Genomic DNA, 22,935 nt, shown 5'->3' with positions numbered 1-22,935 from the left:
CCAGCTGAGGCCTGATTGGGGCGTGGCCCAGCTGCGGCTGCTTCCCCAATTAGCCTAGTAGCTGCTTTCCCTGCCACAGCCCTCTCCCAGGGCTGTTTTAAGCTCTTCAGGGCAGAAGCGTGGTAACCTCCCCACTCCAGCCTGGCTCACCATCTCTCTCCCACTCACTGTTTGGTATGCCTCCATCACATGCCATTTTCTCCCCTCCTCACTGAACTATCCCAAAATATCCCAAATCTTTTCAGTTGATCTTTCTCTGGCAGTCTCTCAAGGCCCATAATCATTTTCATCACCCATCTTTGAATCCCTTCTATTTCTGCTGTATCTTCTTAAAGACAGAACTGAACACAGCAGCAGAGGTGAGGGCATCCCATCCACTCAGCTATACTGGCATTCTAATGCCCATATTATTGTATCCCATTCTTCAGGCAGCAAATATTCTCTTTGCTCATGTGACTATTGCTGCACTTTGAGCAGAGGTTTTCACTGAAATGTGGCCTTGAACCAGGCAATGCAGGGCCGAAGCAGAACTGCTGATTACCTCGCCTCACATGTTAGTGGAGCTGTGTGCGGGCGTGAGTTTAATGGTGGAGTTAACACCTAAGACATCGATGGAATCATTGGCTAAAACCTCGTGCTGCTCTGGAAACATTTACTGCCACTGGAGAAAGTCAGAGGACTTGCCACACTCTGCTCCTCCTGAGTTATAATGGCTGAGGGAGACTCACAAACCAAGGTTTACAATTTGTATTTAGTAATAAAGTAATAATCTATCTTCCATGTTCTGACAGCCATGTTTTATTGGCTGTAGAGAAAAGTGGTACCTTGGTAAAACAAATTATGCTGCAATACTGGTAATGTGTGCTGGCTGCGAGAGAGGCAGATGAAATGAGACCATAAAAGAAGCAGCTTGGCAATATGTTTTCAGAACAAGGGAACCATTAGAGTGTTGCATTAATATTTATGTAAAACTGGCTTGGTCCTTCTGAGGGCCGCACATCAACCTCTGGGCCTTTTACAGCCTCATGGAAGCAGGGTTGAGACCCAGAAGAGGCCCAGGCTGATTTGATTAGTTCAGTTAAAGAATTGAAATTGCTCGGAACTAACCCACTTTCCCTGTTCTCCAGGAAGCAGCCCTGGGACTGGGTAACTGACCTGCTGCCACAGTCTGCCAAAACTCTCATCCCCAAATGATTCTGGCCAGTCGATCCTTCAAGTGTCCCTCTGCCTCTGGGATGTGGGGGGGGGAGCCAAAGTACCTTTTGGGTAATACTTTTTTCAGGGCACCGACCTGAATTCTGTGTGCACTCATTGAACCAAAGCACTAAGGGCTGAATAGCTTCCTCTCCCCATACTAGGGAGTGGAGCTGGGCAGAGGGGCCTCCCTCACCGCTCTGGCCTTTCCAGCTGCAGCAGTTCCACGCCTGCTGTGCAGAGGAAATAAATGAGATGTTTATCTGCAAACAACACATCTAACCAGTTGCTCACAGCACAGTCCAGATGCTGTCACTTTGGGCTACAGCTGTTAGGAGTATATTGAGCATCTTTTCCCCCCCGTCGGTTTTTACGTTGCCACAAGCCACAGTGTCCAAGCAGAGGAGACGCTGGAATAGAAAGAGGACAGCTCTCACTGAAATCAATATGGAGAGGGCAGACAGTGGGTGACCAGGCGAGAACATTCCCCAGCATGGCGGTTGGGGGCATGTCATTTCCTTTGTGTGTTTAGCATTGTTTTGTGTAGTAAGTGGAGCTTCATAAGTGCACTTTTGTAAGCTGCCAGCACAAGGGACCCAGCTCCAGGAGATCCTTCCTTCTATAAAAGGCTCCTGTACAGACAGGTCTTGGACTTTTCCACCTGTGGTCAGTGGGAAAAGGCGAGCCCCTTGTGTATGTACCCAGTGAAGAGGGTGAATCTTGGCTTGAAGTGCAAAACTCAACCGTGAGCAGTGCTTCCATGACAAGAGGTGTTTAATTCCATTCCATTGTTCCCAGGGAATACGCACCAGAGACTTACACTCCATTCCGGCCTGCTGTGCCATGGGAATCAGAGAAACATCGCTCTCCGTCTGATCTCCACTGCAACCCCAGCCCGGAGCAGAGAACAGGGACGCTGATTTAAACACTCTGTTTTACCATGCTAGCTTGGACTCCAACTTCCACTGCATCTACTGGATCGAGACACTTTCCTGGCTTCAAGCTCTGGGGCTAGTGTGACAAATGCAATAATTTCCTCCCCCTTGCTGAGTGCTGGGATTAAGTGAGGATGTTGGTTTCACCTCTGTTTTGAGTCAGACAGGGGTGATCTCAGCACATCTGCATAGCCAAGTGGTCTCTGTTGGTGCACAGAAATACATGTTCCGTTTATACCCAGATGGCACATTGATGTTGCCAAAGGACCCAGATCAGAGTAGTTTTTCACTGTCAGAAGCTATGAATCATTTTGGAGCCATTTCCAATATCATATAAATGGAGAGAATAAACAATATTACAATACTAGTGAGAACTGGCATAAGCAAATCCTGCTATACCCTCTCCAGACTCCGTTAGTTTAGAAATTCAGTTTCAAAGAAATCATAATTCAAAGGCAAACAAAATGTGATGTTTTCCTGAAGAAGCTAAGCGCCGAGGTGGACAAGCGTACATCCTGAATGGCTTCCCATGTAGGACACAATTCCTTTCCCATGTTGGTGACCAGACCCCTTACACATAAAGTGTACTGACTCATACCGAACACAGCTTGCGCCATTGTGTCCTGTAAACAACATAGCATGGCATTAGATTGATTGGAAATGTATTGTATGGTGATGGGACTCATAAGAGTGAAATACACACAGGAAAGAAACTCCCTGCCATTCCCCATGTTTGTACTCTCTGGAACCTGGAGAACTGTGACTCTGTGACACTTGGGATGCTTACCCATTTGCTAAGGTTATCTCTGACTCATTGGTGTGACCCAGGCGTCTTTTCCCAGTCCCCCTAGCCCTTTGGGTCTTTGCTCTGATGCATGAGTCATGCTTTGTCCTGTCACTTTGTACTCCGGACCTGTTTGGTCAAAGGCCTGTTACATACAATCAAGCATTGCAGGGGAGCTCAGAGCCTCAAGAGACAGCACTGGGGGCTGAGTCAGTGGTGGTGCCACATGCAGCTTTCTGGGTAAGAGGAGATGATCCCCAGTCAACTGAGAGTGCCAGCTGCCAGCAGCATGCTCGTTAAAATTGCTCATTCATTAATATTCAAAACATAAAGACTCACTGGTTGGGGTGAGGGAGAACAACTGTGCCAATTGTTTCTGATGGATTTTGTATCTAGTGCTCTGTTTTTCCTCAATTGTTTATAGAGACGTAGATTGCAAGATATAGATGTCAATGAGCTCAAGGTACATGAACTGGCTTCAACTGCCACAATGTACGGTCGCTGATTTCCTGTTGCCCGTATACTCTTTCAAACGTTCATTATAATGATTTGTGCTTTGGTTTTCATGTATTACTTTAAGGAAGAAAAACTCCAGTCCTTCTGTGAGCCTGTTCTCTCTGACAGCATTATGAATATGGCTGTCTTTAATCTTGGTTGCTGGGGATTGTGTGCAGCCCTATATCCAATGCAAATTACATCCAGAGCTTTCTGTTCATTAGTTCACCTTTCGGTCCTGTCTGAAGGGATTATTTACAAACGATCTGAAGATCTGCATTGTTGCATACAAAGCATTTCTCTACGTTACCCAGGTCTACTAGGCAGTTTTCACCTTACATTTTAGAGACTTGTTAAATCCTCAAGTCTGAGCTCAGCTGGACTAGCTGGAGATGCAGTGCAAGCACGGACACTTCTGTTTAATGATCCCTAAACATAACATTGAACCACTTGGCAATAAAGGGGTGAGAAAGAGGTGCTGTGCTCCCCCAAACGCTGTAAGCACATCTGCGCGGAGATGCTTGCCAGAGCTGGGAGCGCTGCAGGGCAAGGGCAGACATCTGCTGGGCATATAGGTCGGATCAGGGAAGGAGTCTGAGATCGCATCGTGGTTCCTGCCTGGGGGAGATGGAGGCACCAGGCGCCTTCACTGGTCACCTCGAGGAATGGAAGTTTGGCTGTGGGGAGCACGTCTGGGTTCTGCTGTAGTGACAGTAAGGGCTTGCGGGAGTTTGCGGGCATAGACGGCGTCTCTAGACGCTCTTCCTGGTGCTCAAAGGAAAGTCTGGATGTCTCTTTCAGAGAGGAGTTTTGGTGTTCTTGCTGCCTTCAGCCCTTGCACACAGCCGGAGGCAGACTGGATCCTGGAGGCAGCAAGGAAAGAGCTGGGATAGATGCAGAGATGAGCTAGGGACGCAGAGGTTTGGAAGAAGAAGGCAGGATCTTCCAGTGTTTTCACCAAGCAGCTGATTCTCACTTGCCCACATGGGCACAACCTCTCCTTTCCCAGAAACAAACTGAGAAAAGGATGAGTGTGACCCTCATGCCTTTCAGTAGGAAGGGCCCCAATTGGCTTGGGCTGTTTTTCGCTCTACACAAGAGGAGATTATATATACCTGATTGTTTGGACAGAGTCTGCCACTCTGTGTGCATTTCCCAGACCTTTGACTAAGGCATAGTCTGCCTCTCTTCCCCACTCCTCAACTGCACAGGAGTTCATGAATTGCAGAAGATGTAACTTAAGGCTGGATCCTGCAGCTCTTGTTTAAAATGTCTTAAACCCTCCATCTGCAGAGCAGAATCTAGCCCTAGGCCTAAAACCCCTAGATCTGGATCATTGCTGACAAGGCCAACAGTTGCACATGTTCCATCTCTGCCCTGCCGAGCAGCTCCAGGATATTACGTGTTTAGATCTAATCAGCCTGGAGAGTGTGTTGTTCTCCTGGAAGCCCAGGAGGATGTTCCCCAACCCTTGACCTAATTACTTGTCTGCATGATGCTCCTGATTCTGGAGTTGCTAGCACTAATAACTGACACAAAGGCCACAGACCCGCGTGCTCTGGAGCACTGAGAGTAGAAGGTGCCAGCCCACTAATGGAAAGAGATCAAGTGTATAGAAGAAGCTGTTGACTCAGAAGAGAGAGACAAGAGGCGCTAATGGAAAGGGATCAAGTACTGAGTGCAGTTTGGTTATATCCAGTATATACCGTCTCTTGTTTCCTTCTTTTACAGCCAGCTCTGTGGTCACACAGCTACACTCTGTCCACTGCAGCCCAGCTGATGGCACAGCCAGTAAAGAAAACCAAGCTTGTGTTTTTTAAAACCGGGAGGGCTGAATCTGGCATGCCCTGGGGGCATAGCTGTGCATTGAGGGGAGACAGCTCTGAGCCACAGACTTGCATACATCCCCCTGCGATGTGTGTGTGTGTCTTGTGGAGGCTTTGAAGGCCAGCGAGCCCCTGGCTGGTTGCAATGGAGAACCTCCTTCCAAGCGCCTGTCCCACCCTGCATTTTTCTCAGTCACAGACCAGGAGAACAGAAAGCGGGTTGCAGTTGTTCTCAACCTTTCCTGACACAGTGTATTTAGTTTCACTTTCTTGACCCTCTTCACTTACACCAGTGTAAACACAGGAATATGCCTTCTCCTATGGGAGGCTGCAATACCCCCCCCCCACCCGCCCGTGCAGCGTTGAGAGCATCCCGTGCCCAGTGGGCAGCCCTGCTGGGAGAGAACTTTATTATTAATGTCCTGGTATTGTGGGGAGCCTACAGCCCCTAATCAGGGTCAGGCCCCCCCGTGCTTTGGGCTGTACAACTCGCCTAACAAAACAAGAGGTTAGTCTAACTAACGCCGGGATGCAAACAATGGGGAGGGGCACTTGGGCAGCGGGCGCAGGCGGTGGCTTGGTTACATGGACGAGCTCTGTGGATAATTTGCAGTTTTCAACATGCAAATAAAGACGGGGTTGAGTGAGGCTGTTATGTAAACTTTAATGCAAATTACACATGAGTTTTATGCTCCTGGGAAATTGCCAGTGCGGCTTCCAGTGTTGCAAAGTTTGGGCTCCCTGCATGGTTTGCAGAGTCCTGTGCGCTCTATACGAGACCCTAGCAGGTTGCTGGTGCTGATAATGTTCTATCTTACCCTTATGTATGGCAAACTATTCCTGAAATGTCTCTGATCCTGCGCATATTCCTGGCTCTCCCGGCCAGGATGGGGGAACTCATTAGAAGTGTCTGTGTGTGGCTAGCCACAGGACACTGCCTCTCAATAAACAGATTCAATCACGTTGTCATGGCAACTGGAAATTTGACCTGAGAAGTGCTTGGTATCTTGCTCCATGCGGTTCACTAGCTGCTGAGCTCCATACCGCACTGTCATGGGAGCCTGCGCACAGGCAGGATGGTTGGAACACTGTATCACGTTGCCATGGTGAAACGGTAACTCTTGCACGGTTAGAATTGTACACACAGCGTCGCCTGTTTTAGATGTGTCGCAAGGAACAATGCGCCTGTGACAATCCTGAGCACAGGATGTGAACCTCAGAGCCAGTGTCACTGACAGCACTCGATTGGCACATGCACCTCAGTCTGGGGCGGTTGTCACTCACTGCCGTTACAGAACCCGCATGGCATGTCTTGGAGGGAGTCGTTAACCTGCCATTCCGGGGATTTATTGTGCATTTTAATGGACTTGGTTATGCTCTGTGGCTGTCTGACTGATTTTTATGTGTCCTTTCACTCTGGGTATCTCGTTAACTCCCTGATGGCATTTCTGATGTATGAAATAGTTGGGCATCCCTCCCAAAAGCGGCTCTTGAATTGGTTGTTTTTATACATAACTAAATATTTGGAACCTCTTCCAGGGGTTTGCAAATACACCTCTACCCCGCTATAACACGACCCGATATAACATGGATTCGCATATAGCGTGGTAGCAGCGGGGCTCCGGCAGCGATTTAAAGGGTCCGGGGCTCCGGCTGCTGCAGGGAGCCCTGGGCCCTTTAAATCACCACTGGAGCCGTGCCGCCGCTACCCCGCTATAACGAGGTTTCAGTTATAATGCAGTAGGGATTTTTGGCTCCCCACGACCGCGTTATAGCGGGGTAGAGGTGTACCACCTTTTCTGTGACAAGCAAGGATTTTTCTAGGCCTGGGAAGGCACAGACCATGGGCCTGACAGAGTGCTGGACTCTTCCTGCCTTTTTCTATTGGGGGCCCACATTAAATAGCTCTGGTAGCAGTTGTCTCTGAACTCACCGTCCATGTCCCTGAGACAGAAGGTGAGAGAAGTTAGAGAAAGAAATGGCCACATCCAGTGTTCTATTCAGCCCAGTGAAAAAATACAATAAATATTCCAAGTGACAGAGCTTCCCTCAGAGTAGGGGCGCCCCTCAACCTGGGGTCATGACCACCAGCAGCATCACAAAGAAGGTCAGGGGATTGTGACCACCCTGCCCTCCCCTCACTGCTGGGTGGGGGCTTCTGGCTAGATGCAGGGGAGTGGTTCCCAGGTTACCGTATGGAAAAGAGTGAGAACTACTGCCCTAGGGACTGACCATTCTACAGTCTAGATCTCACCATCAGGGCAGCCTAAACTCCCGGTCAGTGTCACTGTTACTGATCAGGGAGATGAGAGCATGAAGGCCAGTTTAAAATATTATTATCTAGGGCTGTTGCACGTGTTACAGGATCTTGAGGCTGTGGCTACACAACAAGCTGCCTTGTTTTAACTAACGGTGTGATTTTTAACTGATTTTAGTTAATCCGAAGCAAACCAGTGTGGACACTCAGATTAAACCAGGTATATTTCAGTTTAAGTATTTAAGAATTATTCCACCCTAGCTATGCCAGGCAACCCATGTAGGTCCATCTGCAGTGCCATTTGGCAGAACAGTGCCAGGTTATTCTGTGCCCCCAGGAGTGGGCGTTGAAGGCCCGGATAGTTGGCTGCAGTGTGTCTTTTAGTTTGCTCTGTGTGAGGAAACACAGCTGCAAAGGTGCCTGACGCTTTGTGTGGGCATTTGCGGAGCCCTGAGCTGAGGCTTACATTGTGGTGTTGCTCAGAGAGCTGCAGCAAGTGATTATTGGACAGGACAAGTGCAGTGGCATGGATCCCGACACACTTCCTATTCCGCCGTGAGATGGACGCTTAGCACAGCAGCCAGCTTAACTCTGCTTTTCTCTCCAGCACCTTCATTTATATTTGCACTAGCTGCTCCTCTCCAGAAGCAGCAAGAAATGATTCCACTGAGGATAATTGTAATTACCCCATTATGTGATCTGCTTCTTTGCTCATGCCTAACAAATGTGTTTTCTATTAAACAGAGTAGCTCTGTCATGCTGCATGACCTATCTGTTAAATTGCAATAGGCATCCAAAAGTGACACCATCATACATTTAAAAAAATCATCTAATTACACAACATAACAACGGCTGCACTCCCTATCGCTGTCCATAGCCTGGTACGTTAGCACTGGCACAAGCCAGTAAATAAAATCTGTTTCTTTCTGTGTATTGCTCTCTGCAATTGGAAGCAGGGTGTAGCACACTCCCTGCTTTCCGCTATTTTTGGTGACAAGCTGTTCCTGGCTGGAGGATTCCAACGCTCATTTTTCTGCACAGAGGCTCGGATTTGAGCTATGCACCTGGGCAGGGGAAATGTCTCCTCACATGCTGAGAGAGAAGGTGCAGCAAGTAAGAGGTTAAAAAAATGCTCTGGGCTGCAGCTTTAAAATGTAACATGGAAGGCATCAAACTGAATTTGGTAGGAGGTTCCTTGTCTGGCACACGCCTTGGCAGCACAGAGCTATCTGATCTCAGAGGCAATCAGACAATCAGACACTGGCTGGATTGCAGGAAGCTGCCCTCCGGCAGTCAAGTCCTAACTCTGAGAAGGGCTCAGATCCCTGACGTCTCAGGGGCAGTGTGCAGCCAGGCACAGCACAGGAGCACCAGGGGGCAGAGTGGGTGGTGGTGTGTTCCTGGAGATAAATACATTCTTTCCCTAGTTTGGTTTTCCTAGACAGTCAGCTAGGGGGAGTGAAGGATGCAGTTTTGGAGATGAGTGCCACCAAGGAGGACAGCCGGTGTCAGAAGGCAGTTCGGATTGTCACTGACCTGTGCCGGAAGAAAAGCCTGCCCAGCCTGGATTTGGACACCTGCAGGGGGTTCCTCCTCCTGCCTTCAGACCAGAGCCTGAGTATCTCGGAGCCAGGTACAGTAATCCCTGCTCTGCAGGGCTGAGCTCTTCCCGTAGGTAAGAGAGCTAATGCACACCAAGAGCCAAGGCAGACTGGCATAGGAGGTGACTTCTCTAAAGGGACTGGAGTTGGCACAGATGTGTAGCTAGCAGCACTGATAATCCCCTTGCCAGGAGCTGAGGGGCTGGGTCTCTGTCCAGAATTTATCTCCATCTCTGTGTATGTGTTGCCATTGACCCCCATCCCGTAGTTCTGCTGTCATGTTTTGTCTGGAAATTCCAAGCAACCTGTTGCAAGTTGGAAGTTCTGGAGCTAGCGGCTGCAAGGACAGCTAGAGTGGGTCTTGAGAGGGAGGGGATGTTACCAATGCAAATAACAGAGGGACAATCCTGCTGCAGAGAAGTCTTGTCTGTTAAAGTTTCTCTGACAGTCCCATGTTGTACTGACAAGTTAGATACCTGTAGTAAACACAGCAGTGGTTTCAATGACCAGAGTAGCCTGAAGTGTTTGTCCATATCTCCATTTAAGGACAGGAAGGGCTTGAATCGATTTGTTTAACTAGTGAGGCGTTTAATAGACTTTTCTGTATCTGTTTGCTAGCAAAAGCAAATGCAGTTGTAGTTTCACATCTGTCCCCAGTTCTTCCTTGCCAGCCGGCTAACACTAGAGGGACACACGGGCATTTCAGAGACTAACTGAGCTTGGGCGCTGCAGCAGCAAAGGGGTATTTCACCCTTTAAGTGAGGTTAATTTCCTGCATCTCTCTGCCTATCAGCTGGTTATTCCAGGGGCTTCTAGATTAAATGAATCCTTGCACCCCACCTCCACAGTTGGGGGAGATCAACCAGGCAACCTCTTTTGAGGTTATAACGCCGTATTTTAGCACTATCCTTTTTTGGAATGCGGCAGGTTGCCCACAAAGTGCAGAATCCGTATTCAGCAATATCTGTCAGCTGCTGAGAGTCTTTTAACATCTTTAAAGAGAACGTTCTGCCATCACCAGTACTCAGCCTGCGCAGATTGTGTTAGGCAGCTCTCACAGACTTCTTGGGCCAGATTCATTCAGTCCAGTGGCCTGATCCCTGGGAAGGGTAAGTATTTTGCTACATTGTTTCTTGTTCTTTTAAACAATTCATCTTATTTAAAAGCATCACTATTGTTATTATTTAACACTTACATGGTGGTGGTGCCTGGGTCCCCATTCTGTCCCAGACCATCTAAAATCCTGCCAGCCTTGCAGGCTGGTCCTGGTGCTGTGCTCAGAACAGGTTGGCAGGGCAGTCATTGTAGCCTTTGTAACGGGGCCTTTTGTGTTCAACACAACCCGTGCAAGGCACCAGCGTACATGGCAGTGGAGAGTCGCGTGCTATCGCCTGTCTCCCGCTTTGCATGTGTGCACAGTGCATGCCATGTGTAATAGCTCTGCCAGATATCATGTCTGTCTACATCTTTCTGCTGCCCACAGCACTACACTGTTAGCATGCCAGTCGGAACTGATGTCTCTATTTCACTGCTCCTTACTGGAGTTTCTGCGTATTTGTAGAGCATAGTATTAGGGATTGTTGGCTTAAAACAAGCCCAAGGCTAAACCTGCACTGAAGGGGTGAAGTGAGTCTGTTAGGAGGTGGGCAGGGGAACATTTCCCTGTTTTGGCCATAAGTGGAATTACTGAAGTCTCACCCAGCCCGTGACACTTGTGGTGTCTCCAAGCGGAGCGGCACTGGGAAGTCCTGGAGAATGCTATTCCCACAAGCATTTCCACACCCAGGAGCCCTGGTTCAGAGACTGTTAGCGTGCGGACAGTTCTCTAACTCCACCTGGCACTTGGGACCCTTTGAGATTAGCCCAGCATTAATTTTCTCAATTTGAGCTCCAGACTCTGAGGACTGGTACTGGTCTCTGCCGAGAGAGAGCCTGTATCCCCCTGCTGGAGCAGGGCAGCATAGAGCTAATGGATCCTTCTGCCTGAGGCAAGGTAACACATCTGTGTCCCAAGGGCAGTGCAATGAGTGGGCTTAGGGCTCTCGGACTTTGCTCTCAACAGAAGGAGATGCTGGGGTGGGTGTGTACAGAAGAGGGGAACCCTGCAGAGGCTGCAAGAGGATGGTGCCACCACCTTCCACTCAGCTGCTCCTGCTCCACTTCCCACTGCAGCCAGCACACTCCCCATGTGCATAGGAGCAGAGTTTGTGCTGGCTCTGTGCCCTGCACTGGGCTGATCCTATCTGCGCATCTTAAGCAAGGCAGCCGTGCTGCACTGGAGTCTCTATCCATTATGTGTGTGTGTGTGTCTATCTGTCGGTCGACCTACTGTTGTTTTGGGCTATGTACCTGTATGTTAGTTCTAGTCACTAATGTTACAGTGGCACATAGCTACCTGGTGTTTATCCATCAGCCATTTAAAACCCCATTGGTCCACACCGGGAGAACTGCACACAGGGAGAACTGCAGGCAGTTTTTCCTTGCAGTGGCCTGTCCCATTTTAACCGTTCGCAGCATTGTACCCCTTTGAGGGTTCAGAACTCTGTCTGATAATCACTGCAGTGTTCCCAGCTCAGAGTGGAGCTACATCCTGTATGTAAACCTGGGTTATGGGAGAAGATCATGCTGAGCAGATTGAAACATGAGCAGAGGGCATGTTAATAGCTGCTTCCACTTCTCTGCTTGCTGGTCCCTGTGTGGGGCAAGCCAGAGCCATGTGTATGCCTACAGAGCACTCAGCACACTGATCAGTGCCCAGCTCAGCTGGTAGTGCTAATTCTAGAATGTCTGACTGCAGAACTTCTCCAGCCCAGCAAACGAGCATATTTGCATATTGAACTGAGTACAAGCAGCTGCAATCTGTCTGGGGCCTTCACTTTGATAAGAAACTTCTCCCAGCTACTATTATTTATTATCTGTGGTGTGCCTCAGTGCCTCTCTGAACTGTCATAGCTGCCGGCTACACATTTTGCATTAGAGACCTATGCTAAGCAAATCTGTTGGCAGCCACCTGGAATATTGGTGCAGATCTGGTCACGTCTCCTGCATGAGGATGGAGCACAAGGCAAAAGGGTCCAGAGGTGGGCAACGAAAATGCTGTGTGCAGGGAGAGTGCTGTATGAGGAGAGGCTGAAGGAAGAGATTGTGCAGGTCAGAAGGAAGATGAATGGGGGGCCATTAGTGAGGTGTTTACACTAAGGAATGGGGTAGAGCAGGTAAACTGGGCCCTTCTGTTAACTCTCTCTCAGTATGCAAGGACAAGGAACACCCAATGAACAGATAACATTTGATGGAAGGACGTATGTTTTTACACAATGTTTAACATTCTCCTGTGGAACTCCCCACTGCAAGGTGTCACTGAAGCCAAGGGCTTGGGAAGATTAAAAATGGATTAGACATTTATATGGATAATGAGAAAATCTAGTTCCATTAGAGAGGATCAAATGTTTATAGGGGATATTAACCTTCCTGATTCGAGGCATAAACCAGTCGCTAACTGACGGAGGTTAGGGACACGCTGCCACATAATGGGCTATTCCATTAGTGGTGCTGGCTGCTGTTGGAGGGAGGATACTGAGCTAACCGGACGCCCGGTTGGACTTCTGGGTTCTAGATGCTCTTGTTTACATGTTCCACTTGGAACACACAGCCCCTCTCTGGTGTACGCCCAATGAACTTAGGTATTTAGCCCATCACTGACTTGGGGAATGGTAGTTCTGCTTATTCTGCACCACATCGGATGACCAGATGACAAAGGTGAAATATCAGGATGCGGGGGGAGCAAAAAAAAAAAGCTGCCAGAGGGCCTCCCCCCCCGCACCAGCTCGCCTCGTCTCTACCTCCCCCTCTAGGGGAAGGTACCCAGCTGGTGCAATCTCGCCCACTCAGACAGCAGCATTTCAGGAAGGCGGCAGCTCTGCCCTGCAGCACAGAGCACCCCAGGATTAGGAAGTGAGTGGCTGGGGCGTGCTCAGCCTGCGGCCGCTGTGACCCCACCGAGTTGCCCTGCGCATGGGGCGAGTCTGTCCCCAGGTACAAGAACGGCCTGTAGCGCCGAGCCGCCCGCGGCCCGTCCCTGCGCTGCGGCCCCAGGGAGTTCGGGGCAGGGCACATGGTACGCGCAACAGCTGGGCAAAGGGGCTGGAGGACACGGGAGCTCTCAAGGAATGGGGGCTGCCAGTCACCCCAGGGGAGGGGGCCGGTGGGCGGCAGCTCTGCCCCTCAGGTGCGGGGTCTGGGCGCAGCACTGGCGGCCCGGCCAGGCGCCCCCGCAGCCTCTCCCACCTTCACGCGGCTTGGGACACTGGACAAACAAGCAATTTTGTCCTCCCCAAATCCCCTCCCACCCCCTCCCTCCAGCGCGTGCGCCACCATACAGCTGATCAGCGCAAGCCTGGGAGGGAGGAGGAATGCGGTGTGCTTGGGGAAGAGGTGGGGCCAGGGCAGGGATTTGAGGAGGGATCCAATGGGGCAGTGAGGGGGTGGCGATGGGGCAGGGCCAGGGCAGAGATTTGGGGAGGGATCCAATGGGGGAAGGAGGGGGCAGAGTCGGGGCACGGGCGGGGGGGCGCGAGCCCCTCCGGGCTCCACCTGTGCGCCGGAGCGGAGGGCAAAATTGCTTGTTTGTCCCGTGTCCTGATCGAACATCAGTCGGGACGCGGGACAAACGAGCAAATATCGGGACAGTCCCGATAAAATCGGGATGTCTGGTCACCCTAGCACCACATAGGGTCATATATCAATCCAGCACAGAACAGACTGAGCCAGACAATCTTGTGTGAAGAGTCAGATCCAAGCCCCAAGCAAAAGCCTGAAGATTGTATGGTAAAGACGATAAAGCCTTGAGTATAATTATAACGGTTGGTGCAGTAAAGGGAAGGCAGCAGCAGCAGGACTTTTCTTTTGCATTACCTGTTGCCACCGAGGCAAGACTGACTCTTTCTCTAATCACATCATCTCTGGAGCCATTTCTCTATCAGAGTTTGATAGTTTGGGTCAATCTGTTAACCAAGGAATAAATCAAGCAGTGTGTGCAGTTTCTGGATCTGTTTATCTATCAGACTTTGCTTTGCTGAGTGCCCATCACCGATGTTTAAGTGCAGTCTGGACCTTTTGCGTAGACTCGAGAAAGAAAACTGAACTAACGCTACAAGGCTAGGAGCCATGGCTGTTCTGCATGGCTGCTCCTGTTTGTCACCAGACCTGTAGGAAAGAGTGGATTTTGGGATGGGCTTTCATAAGCCAATGGAGAGCAGTGTGTGCTGGGTAAAACTGCAGTTACACAGCAAATGGCCAGCTTATACTAACCCTGTTCAACGGCTGCTGGTTGCCCTGGTCAGTGTCTAAAACTGTGAAGGGATAAACCTTTGCCAAACAGCTCATGAGCTGGAATAAAATTGAGGATAAGCTGAGCAGGTTTTTATGCAGGGATCCTTTGCTAAAGTGCTTTGGGGGGTGTGCAAAAGGTGCTACAGTGTATAAAAGCCGATGCTGTTCCATTGTATGCACTTAGGGTTATATATCAGCTATTTCTCCCCTACTCAAAGTGCACAGGTAAATGCAGCTGCAGCGTGTTCCTAGTCTATTCTGCAGTGTTGTTTACACAGCAAAGGCATGCTGCAGGCTGCTGCTGGTTAATACTGCAAACAGATCATTAAGTCAGCTAGAAAAATCAGAGATCTGAATGGGAATTTAGCAAGGGAGAGCATCACTTTGCTTTGCTTGCTTCAAATCCCCCCTGCAGCTCCATCTGGAAATCCCGCTTCCCTTCAAGTCTGAAGCTGTTGTGCAGTGGTGCTGTGAGCTGTTAAACAGCTCATTTTGCTCCACCCCAGGGGTAGCTGCATTTAATGCTGGCAGAAGTGAACTCTGAAATATCAGTTCATCTTTATCATGACACTTGGATACTGCAGTAATAGGCGCCTTAGCTGATGGATAGATGGGTTACCTATCTCACTGTGGCAGTGTGAGGCTCAAAGTTAGCAGAGCACTTTGAGATACTGGGGAACAGACCCCAGAGAAGTGCAGAATATCAATTGTTGTTTGTTTGTATGGTTCTGGAGTCGGGATTGATGCCCGTTGTGCAGGGTGCTGGACAGGCGTGCAGTGAGAGAGTCTCCACACTGAAGAGCATACGGGCTGAGAATTGTGCCCTCTCCACAAGACTGGAAGTGACAAGGTTTAATAGAAACAGAGGAGCAAATGCAGTGTGGCGGTGTTTTACTTCTGCCCATCATCACACTGGCTGAGCTGGGGATCTGGGAAGCCATAGCAGGTCTGCCAGCTAAGACAGCAACTCTCAAGGCTCTGCCGTACCGATGCCTGAAGTGCCCTTTATTATTATTGTTTGTTTGTATTAGTCGTGCCTAGGAGTCGTGCTTCTCCAGAGCTGGCTGGAAGCTCCCTGCCAGTGAGAGGGCAGGAGAGCTAAGCCCGGGGTGCATTTCTCATCAGGTGAGTGGCTGTAGGCTAAAGCTTCCTCATGCCTGCCATGGAGTGCAGCTTTCCATGGGGAAGGGTGTCTCATTCCTAGCCCGCTTCCTCTGTGCCACAGCGAAATGGACTGTCCAGCCGAGAGAAAGGGAGGGTTCTAGGGGCGCTTTGCTGCGGGCGGGTGTGCCTTATATTGTAGAAGCACAATGTCCCGCCTTCCTTTGGGCTGGTGTCTTGCAGTGTCGTGAGCGCTGACCAATCAGCAGTCACGCCCACTGTGACATCGCTCCCTGAAGTGCCCTCCTGCAGGGGGCCATGCACACAAGCAGGATGGCCCTGAGGTGAGGCGGATTTAGAGGCTGTTCTGTGGGCACCTGTGTCAATACCGTATCTCACACTCAGGCAGCTCCCATCTGCAGCTCCAACGTGCTTCTAGTCAGAATCCCCATGACATGGCTGGTGTGAAGTGTGACATGCCGCTCGCCACACGTGCAAATCTCATCATAGGAGAGCAGACGTGCCATGCAGCAGGCAGGCCACGTAGCTCTCGACAAAGCCTGTCAATGGCCGGCTGAACTGCAGCCAGGCATGAGCGTGTGGGACTGGGGGTACATTTCACCCAGGGGGGCACTTGCCTTTCCCTCCCCAAGCTTCCTCAGGGAACTGCTCTGCCAGGGTTTGTCTGCAGGGGACATGCACCCCTGGTTTGCCTGGACTTTACACGCCCTCCCGTGCTTTGTGTGACAGAGCCCAGGGGCTGGCCAGCCTCCCCACTGTGTCCCTCCAGCTTTATGCTGCTTTCATGCCATTCGCCCCAGGGAGTGACAGCGCTCTGCTGGCATTAGATTGGAGAAATGAAGCTGGGACTGGGCCCCCAGGTTTTTTACCTAGAGGGCATGCTGTGAGCCTCCTGGGGTCCCACTGCTGGGGACGGGGGCATGCATGAGGGCGCCTGTAGTTCGTGATGCTGCGGCTCTGTTGTGTAGCCTGATCCCATGACATGTTTGGGGTGTGTCGGCTTGTGTCAAGAGCAGGCAGTGTTGGGTGCTGTTACATTAAATCGAAATCCCTCTCTGTAAGCTACACCCTCTGTTTGCCTTTCACAGTGTCACAACCAGAGCTGAAAAAGACCTGCCTGTGCCACGCCAGTGCCACCGCCCCCCCACCCAGACAGCTGGGATCGCTCAGTCGCCTGCTTGCTTGCCAGTAAAAGCAGCTGTGTGCTGGTGTCTGATGCATTTGGTGCAGCAGCCCCCACAGCAGCCTGGGGACACTGGTCGGTTAGAATAGCGGCTGCTGAATGTAGATTGCATACCTGCCCCGAGGCAGCTAACAAGCCCCTCCTGGGGAGGCTGGTGTGTGCAGGAATGGCCCTGCCACAATGCAGTCTGAGCAGTGCTCCAGAATTGGTCTGTGGGCAGTCAGGGTCCCTTGCCCTCCCATTGCTCTCAGCAGCTGAGCAAGCTGCTCTTGGACTGAGAGGTAGATTCTGTGCTGACAATAAGTGTTTATTGATTTATGGTTTATTATTACATCCCTTTTTGCACCCTAGACGCATCGCATGATGCTGTAGTTGCGACAATGAACCGGTAGTGGGCCTGATCCTGTGTGGTGCTGCGCACCTGCAGTTCAGCATCTTTCAGGCGCTCTGCAGTGCCCTGAGATGCTGCCCCTTAGTGGCGCAGACTCAGGTTGTAAAACCCCGGCTGTTATATCTGTCTGTCTCTCAGTCACTGTGGACAATCTGCCTGGCGTTCAGGCCTGTAACCTGGGCAGCATCTTCGACTCAGACCTCTCTGGATCCTCACCTTCAGGTTATGTCTAAATCTTGCCGATTCTTCCTGCATAGACACAGCCTTTCCTATCCACCCTCCTAGCCAGAACTCTTGTCCGGCATCTTGCATCTTGAGCACTGCAACATCCTCTTCTCTGGCCTTGACAAATGTGCTCTGACACCTTTCCTAACCATCAGAATACTGCTGCAAAGGCCATTTTCCTAGCCTGTCACTTTGGCTCACCCCTCATCTTGTTATCCGTCCACTGGCTCCTCCTTCTGTCACATCGCTGCTGTCTTCCCTTGCGAGGCTTTTCACTGCCTATTCCCACCTTACTGATCTCTCCAGACCTGGGCTCCCACCTCCTACCAGCCCATGCTGGCAGCCTCCGTCACCCACTTGTTCAATAACATTCAAGTAAGCACCTTTGTGTTTTCTCCCATGCTGTCCCCCACGGGCTCCCATAAACACCTGCAAAACTAAGGAATTCCTTCAAAGCACCCCTTAAAACTCTCTTTGGAGTGACGCACTGATACCACTGCCCGTCATGCTGACTAATACTGTGTCCCTTGTGCTCCTCCATCAGTCTGTGGCTTGTTTGATACTTAAACTGTTTTGTTAGGTGGTTGTACAGCACTGAGCACAACCGGGGCCTGCTCCGTAGCTGGCTCCAGGACACCACAGTAACACAAATAATAACAACAGCTCTACTTCTCTGTCACCATTTCTCAAGGGCCAGGGCTCCGGTACTCAGACGGGAGAAGCACACTGAGCTCTCTCCAAAAGAAACCCCAACTCCTTCCTTTAGGGAATCTCTCCTGTCCGGTGCCTGGAGGCAGCAGGTCTGGCCTGAGGGAAGAGTGGAATTCAGCTAGTAATCTGACCAATGTGTTTGAAATTTCCCAGTCTGTGAAGTTGGTGGCAGGGGTGGCTCCAGGCACCAGCACGCCAAGCGCGTGCCTGGGGCAGCAAGCCACGGGGGGGCTCTGCCAGTCGCCGCGAGGGCGGCAGGCAGGTTGCCTTCGGCGGCATGCCTGTGGAGGGTCTGCTGGTCCCGCGGCTTCGGTGGACCTCCCGCAGGCGTGCCGCCGAATCCGCGGGACCGGGGACCTCCCGCAGGAAAGCCACCGAAGGCAGCCTGCCTGCCATGCTTGGGGCAGCAAAATACCGAGAGCTGCCCCTGGTTGGTGGGTGCAGACTTGGGGTCTTTTTGCTTGGTGGCCGACACTCTGGAGGTACCACTGGCTTTATTGCCTGGAGACAGAAAATTCCTTCTGTAAAATGAGCAGAAGCTCTTGAGGGAGAAGAGCAGAGGAATCAGTATAGTCAGAGTCGAAAGTGGAAAGTGAAATCCAGTGATGGATCACACACACACCCCCATCAGTGGCCAAAGACAAATGCCCTGGGCCACTGCTTAGAGATACTGCAGCATTGTGTGACATCTGAGAGACTGGGCAAAAGCCAGCGTGTGAGAGAGTGTGTGTATGGGGGGGGGGGGTCAGTAGGGTCTTGAGAAGCAGGAATGTGCAGTGGCAGGTTCTCAGTTCATTTAACTGAACCATCCATCAGAAGGAAAAGACATAGGTCACAGCCATCCTACCCGTCCCAGGGACCAGTGCAGGATTCAGAGTCCTCATTGTCAGCTGTACAACATGTTATTTTTCTGTGCCATGAAAATGAGCTCCTCTGGCTGGCCGCAGACAACAAGTTTCCTTCAGAGTCTGACAGAAATCAGCTGGTCTGCAGAATTAGGCTGCCCCTTCGGGGCTGAATTGAGTTACTGACTCACTCCTAATGTCCTGGGGGAGCAAGGCCCAGAGGCCTGGGGCATTCTGGCAGCAGGGCCATCCACTGGAAGGCAGGGTAACCAATTAGTCATGGGCAGACAATCTGAATGGATGTGGTGGGTCAGAAAGGGTCTGAGAGACAAGCGAGATATTGAAAGCATCAGTCCAAGACAGGATGAGAATTATAAAATGGATCCAATACTGGACAGAGACTCAGTGGAATAAAATGGGAAATAGGTACAATGCTAGTGACTTAGAGGCTGGCAGGAGGGTGTTCCTGTGGGAAAAACATTGTCTGGTGATTAGAGAGCTGAGACTCCTGGGTTCTGTGTCAGGCTGGGAGAGGGAATCTGGTGTAATGGTTAGAGAAACTGGCTGGGAGCCAGGACTCTGGGCTCTGGTCCCAGCCGCGGCACTGAGGCAGGGTGTGACCCTGTGTAAACCAATTAGCTGCTCTTGTGCCTCAGTTTACCCGTATGTTAAATGCGTCCCTCCTCCTGGGGAAGCACTGCAGCTTAAGGACTGATTGATTGCAAGGTGCTGTTGAGATGTTCCCAGTTAAGTCCCCAGCACAAGTGCTGGGCGCTAGTCTCAGTAAAGCACACGGACCTTGCCTCAAAACTCACTTCTTCCGTGCACCCACTCTCGCTGACTCACTGCCGTTAAAACGCTTCCCCGCCCCCTGGGATACCAACGTGGAGAGAGGAGGAAGGAAATGGCGGGCTGGGCAAAGTGTAAAAACAAGGAAAACAGAAGCCCCTAGGCTAAGCTCCCAGTTCCTGGTACATGTCGTCTGTCCACCTGTCTGTTTACCTGTAGTCCTGGGGGGTGCCCCGTGCAAGCTCGGTGGCAGGCAGCGGGTCTTGGACAGTGGGGAACACCCTGCTGGCACTTAACAAACACTCATAAACAGTAACTATTATAAACACCCGCACGTCAATGTCTCTGCTCTGTGGCTGGTCCCTGCATACAGACATGCGGGTGCCTCTTCATGCACTACAGCTCTCCGCATTGCATAGACTTTGCTGGGCACAGACGTTGCTTGGGGTTTTTCTAGGGAAAATTTGCCTCTGAAATTTGTTGGGAAAAAATTCCGCTTGAGATGGTGCATGTAGCAGGGAGACCTGCCGGGAAAGCTGCATGGAATTGTGACGTCACTCCTTGCTGACGCTGTGCAGCTACAAGCAGCAGCTCTGAAGGTGCAGATGTGGGAATTAAATTAGTGCACGGGGCATAATGGATTAATTCGAACCATCATTAAAAATGTATTTTAAACAAAGACATGAATACAGTAGCATGCCATGCCATGCGAGTCCTAATCCTCCAAAGCAAAGATATTCCTTGCTTACACTTCCACCGCCAGTGGCCACGCAGGTGAGGAGGAGCATGTGGGGCAAAGAGCAGACAGGGGAGACACAGGGACAGACACCTACTTTATCTACACATTGTGTAACACACTTGTAAGAACGTATGTTTCATTCCCCTTTAGTGGCTGGTCCACATATAGACTAAGAGCCTACTGCTAGCTGATGGAGTTATTCCTTTAGTTCCAATAATAGAGGGCTCTCTTTTGATGTTGAAGGTTCCAGGTTCAAATGTAGGGTGCATAACATTTGCAGGTTACATCTTTAATCAAACGATATTAAAAGAATATTAAACCTACAAAACCAGAGACCTGCAGATAGAGACAATAATTGAATCATCTATTCACACGTGCCTGTTTGTATTTGTGTGTGTACCTATATATGTAGCTCTATTTGTGTAGTGTGTTTGCACATGGAAATAACATGCACACACAGAGCCTTGTGGCGTGCGTGTGTTGGTAGCATCCCTGAGCACAGATGTGGGTTTAGGTTTCGCTGATTGTTGTTGGTTGAATCACTCCTGAAGCCGTACAGTGGGGCTGATCATTTTTGTAGACTTTTTTGTGTACCTCGGAGCCTATTCCAGTGCAGCTGCAGTAGCCTCATACATAGTCAGGAATCGGAATCTAAAACTCCATAGAAACAGCCAGCCAGATCTCTGCCAGTGTTAATTGTGTGTGTGGAGTGGGCTGCGGAAGGTGGCTAGGAATTGGGCTCAGGAACAGAAGCCTGGTTGGTAAGTCCACACTTCCAAAGTTGCTTTCTTAATTTTGGTTGCCTTTCTAAATGTAATGCTAACCCTTCCTCTGCATTAGCACAGCTTGCCTCAGCGGTTTTGTTTCTGAAACATTTTCCTTTGCTTTCAGATATTTTGCCTAGATTGTGTTGAGACCAAGCATGTGCTTTTAACTACTTCAAATCAGAGCAAACCCTTTCTATCCTCTTCTCCATTGTTGGGCAAAATGAAACCGGGAAGCTAGTGATTTTCTATTTGCAGATGTTTGTTTGTGCTTGACATCTTTTGCTTGTTAAACTAGTCTCAGTGTAGCGTATGCTGCACTTTCATGCCGGCTCTGCACACATTCCAACATGTGTGTATGTATCAGTGAGAGATACCTAAACATCAACAAAACCAGGGGTAGATCTCATTGCCTGCCACAATTCTTCATTTAACTTTATAGCTTAACCCCTGCTTGCTTTTTTAGCCCTGCTCGTTTTCTCACTGTTCACATATTTGGTGGAATTTGATCTTTTCCCTGAGAAACCCTTGTTTTCTTCTTACATTTTTTGGCAGCTTTTCTTGTCCAGTTTGATATTTTCCCTCTTCCTTCTTGTCAGAGGCAATGACTGGTGCTCTTTCTACCTGGGAATTGTGTAAACACAAGACTTGCCTGCACTAGATGTCATCATTTCACTTTGATGAACTCACTAATCTAATAGTCACTACTAATGAATAGCAGTTGTTCAGGGGGAGATACGAATCCTCTCGGCACCATGCAGTGTCTTTAATTAGACTCACACATTGCAAAATGGCATCCGAGTGGGGCTGAGGAGGGGGGAGATTTGGAGCTGTTGTGAATGAAATTGTAGACAGGGGATGCAAAGATGAAGTTACTCTCTGGGGATTGCTAAGCATTTGGAAGCTGTGGATGCTAATTAGGGCCACCTTGAAATTTAGTTCAATTTGTTATGGTACAGTATGCTAGTGTTTGACAACATCTGAGGAAACTGTGCAGCAAAGACTACAGGCAGGCTGCCAGGAACTCAGTTCTTTACATACCCACCGGAAACATCATTAGGACAGAAAATCCAGGTCCTGTCTGAGTAGTAATTGCATAGAAATTCCAGTGTCCTGATGCCTCCTGTACTGTAAATCATGGTTCTGATTTTCCATCCATGTTTGCAGCTGATGCAAGGAAATGTATTTACTATTGAAACACAGTCTTAGGTCAACACCTCCAAACCCCACTTGAATGCACCTTTCTATGTGCAGTGTAGTTTGTCTGTCGGCCGTGGGCAAGCATCTGCCCGAGAATCATCTGGCCGAAGTGCTGAATCTGGTCTCTGGTTAAAAGGTTTCTTTTGCTGGGATGTTACGGTGCATGGCACAGAGCCACACAGCTAATTAGAAAAGGCAAAGGAAGCTTGGCATCCGCCTATAAATCTCCAGGATCAGACGGTCCTGCCTGCATGAGCTGCTGCTGTGTAGTACATTCTAGGGGTTAAAGACCTCCGCCTTTGCTACAAGCTAATAAAAACAACAGCAGCAGGAGCCAGCCGTGCAAAGCAGGAGCGGAGAGTTCTCCATCCCTCAGCTGAGCCTGAAGTCAGCTCCTGAGCCTCTCTGCCAAAGAGAGATGGTTTCCATAACTGCTGCCGGGTGTCCGGAGCAGGGAGCTGGGGCCAAGAGAAGCACTGGCCCTTGCACAGAGCTCGGCTGGGGTATCCTTCCCTGCAGCCTGCAAAGAGGCTTTGTCAGTCACGT

At 50.1% G+C, this 22,935-nt stretch overlaps 1 protein-coding gene across 4 annotated transcripts in view; it reads left to right on the top strand.

Moving 5' to 3' along the window:
- Positions 1–22,935, top strand: part of SYT6 (synaptotagmin 6) — a 159,721-nt gene that overhangs the window by 61,850 nt on the left and 74,936 nt on the right. Inside the window, exons 1-2 of one of the 4 annotated variants that reach the window (XM_039533166.1) lie at positions 7,395–7,711; positions 8,919–9,124. The exons of 2 other annotated variants lie outside the window; for them this stretch is intronic. In XM_039533166.1, coding sequence (XP_039389100.1) covers positions 8,971–9,124 — 154 coding nt within the window. In that variant the 5' untranslated portion in view covers positions 7,395–7,711; positions 8,919–8,970. Of the gene's footprint in view, positions 1–7,394; positions 7,712–8,918; positions 9,125–10,156; positions 10,202–22,935 lie in introns of those variants that run through there. One more of the 4 variants, XM_039533169.1, reaches the window with a different exon arrangement.

The sequence above is a fragment of the Mauremys reevesii genome, linkage group 4 (genome assembly GCF_016161935.1).
Source record: "Mauremys reevesii isolate NIE-2019 linkage group 4, ASM1616193v1, whole genome shotgun sequence".
NCBI classification, from domain to species: Eukaryota; Metazoa; Chordata; order Testudines; family Geoemydidae; genus Mauremys; species Mauremys reevesii.
Note: the sequence above shows the minus strand (reverse complement) of the source record. Positions and strands in the feature narration are given on the sequence as shown.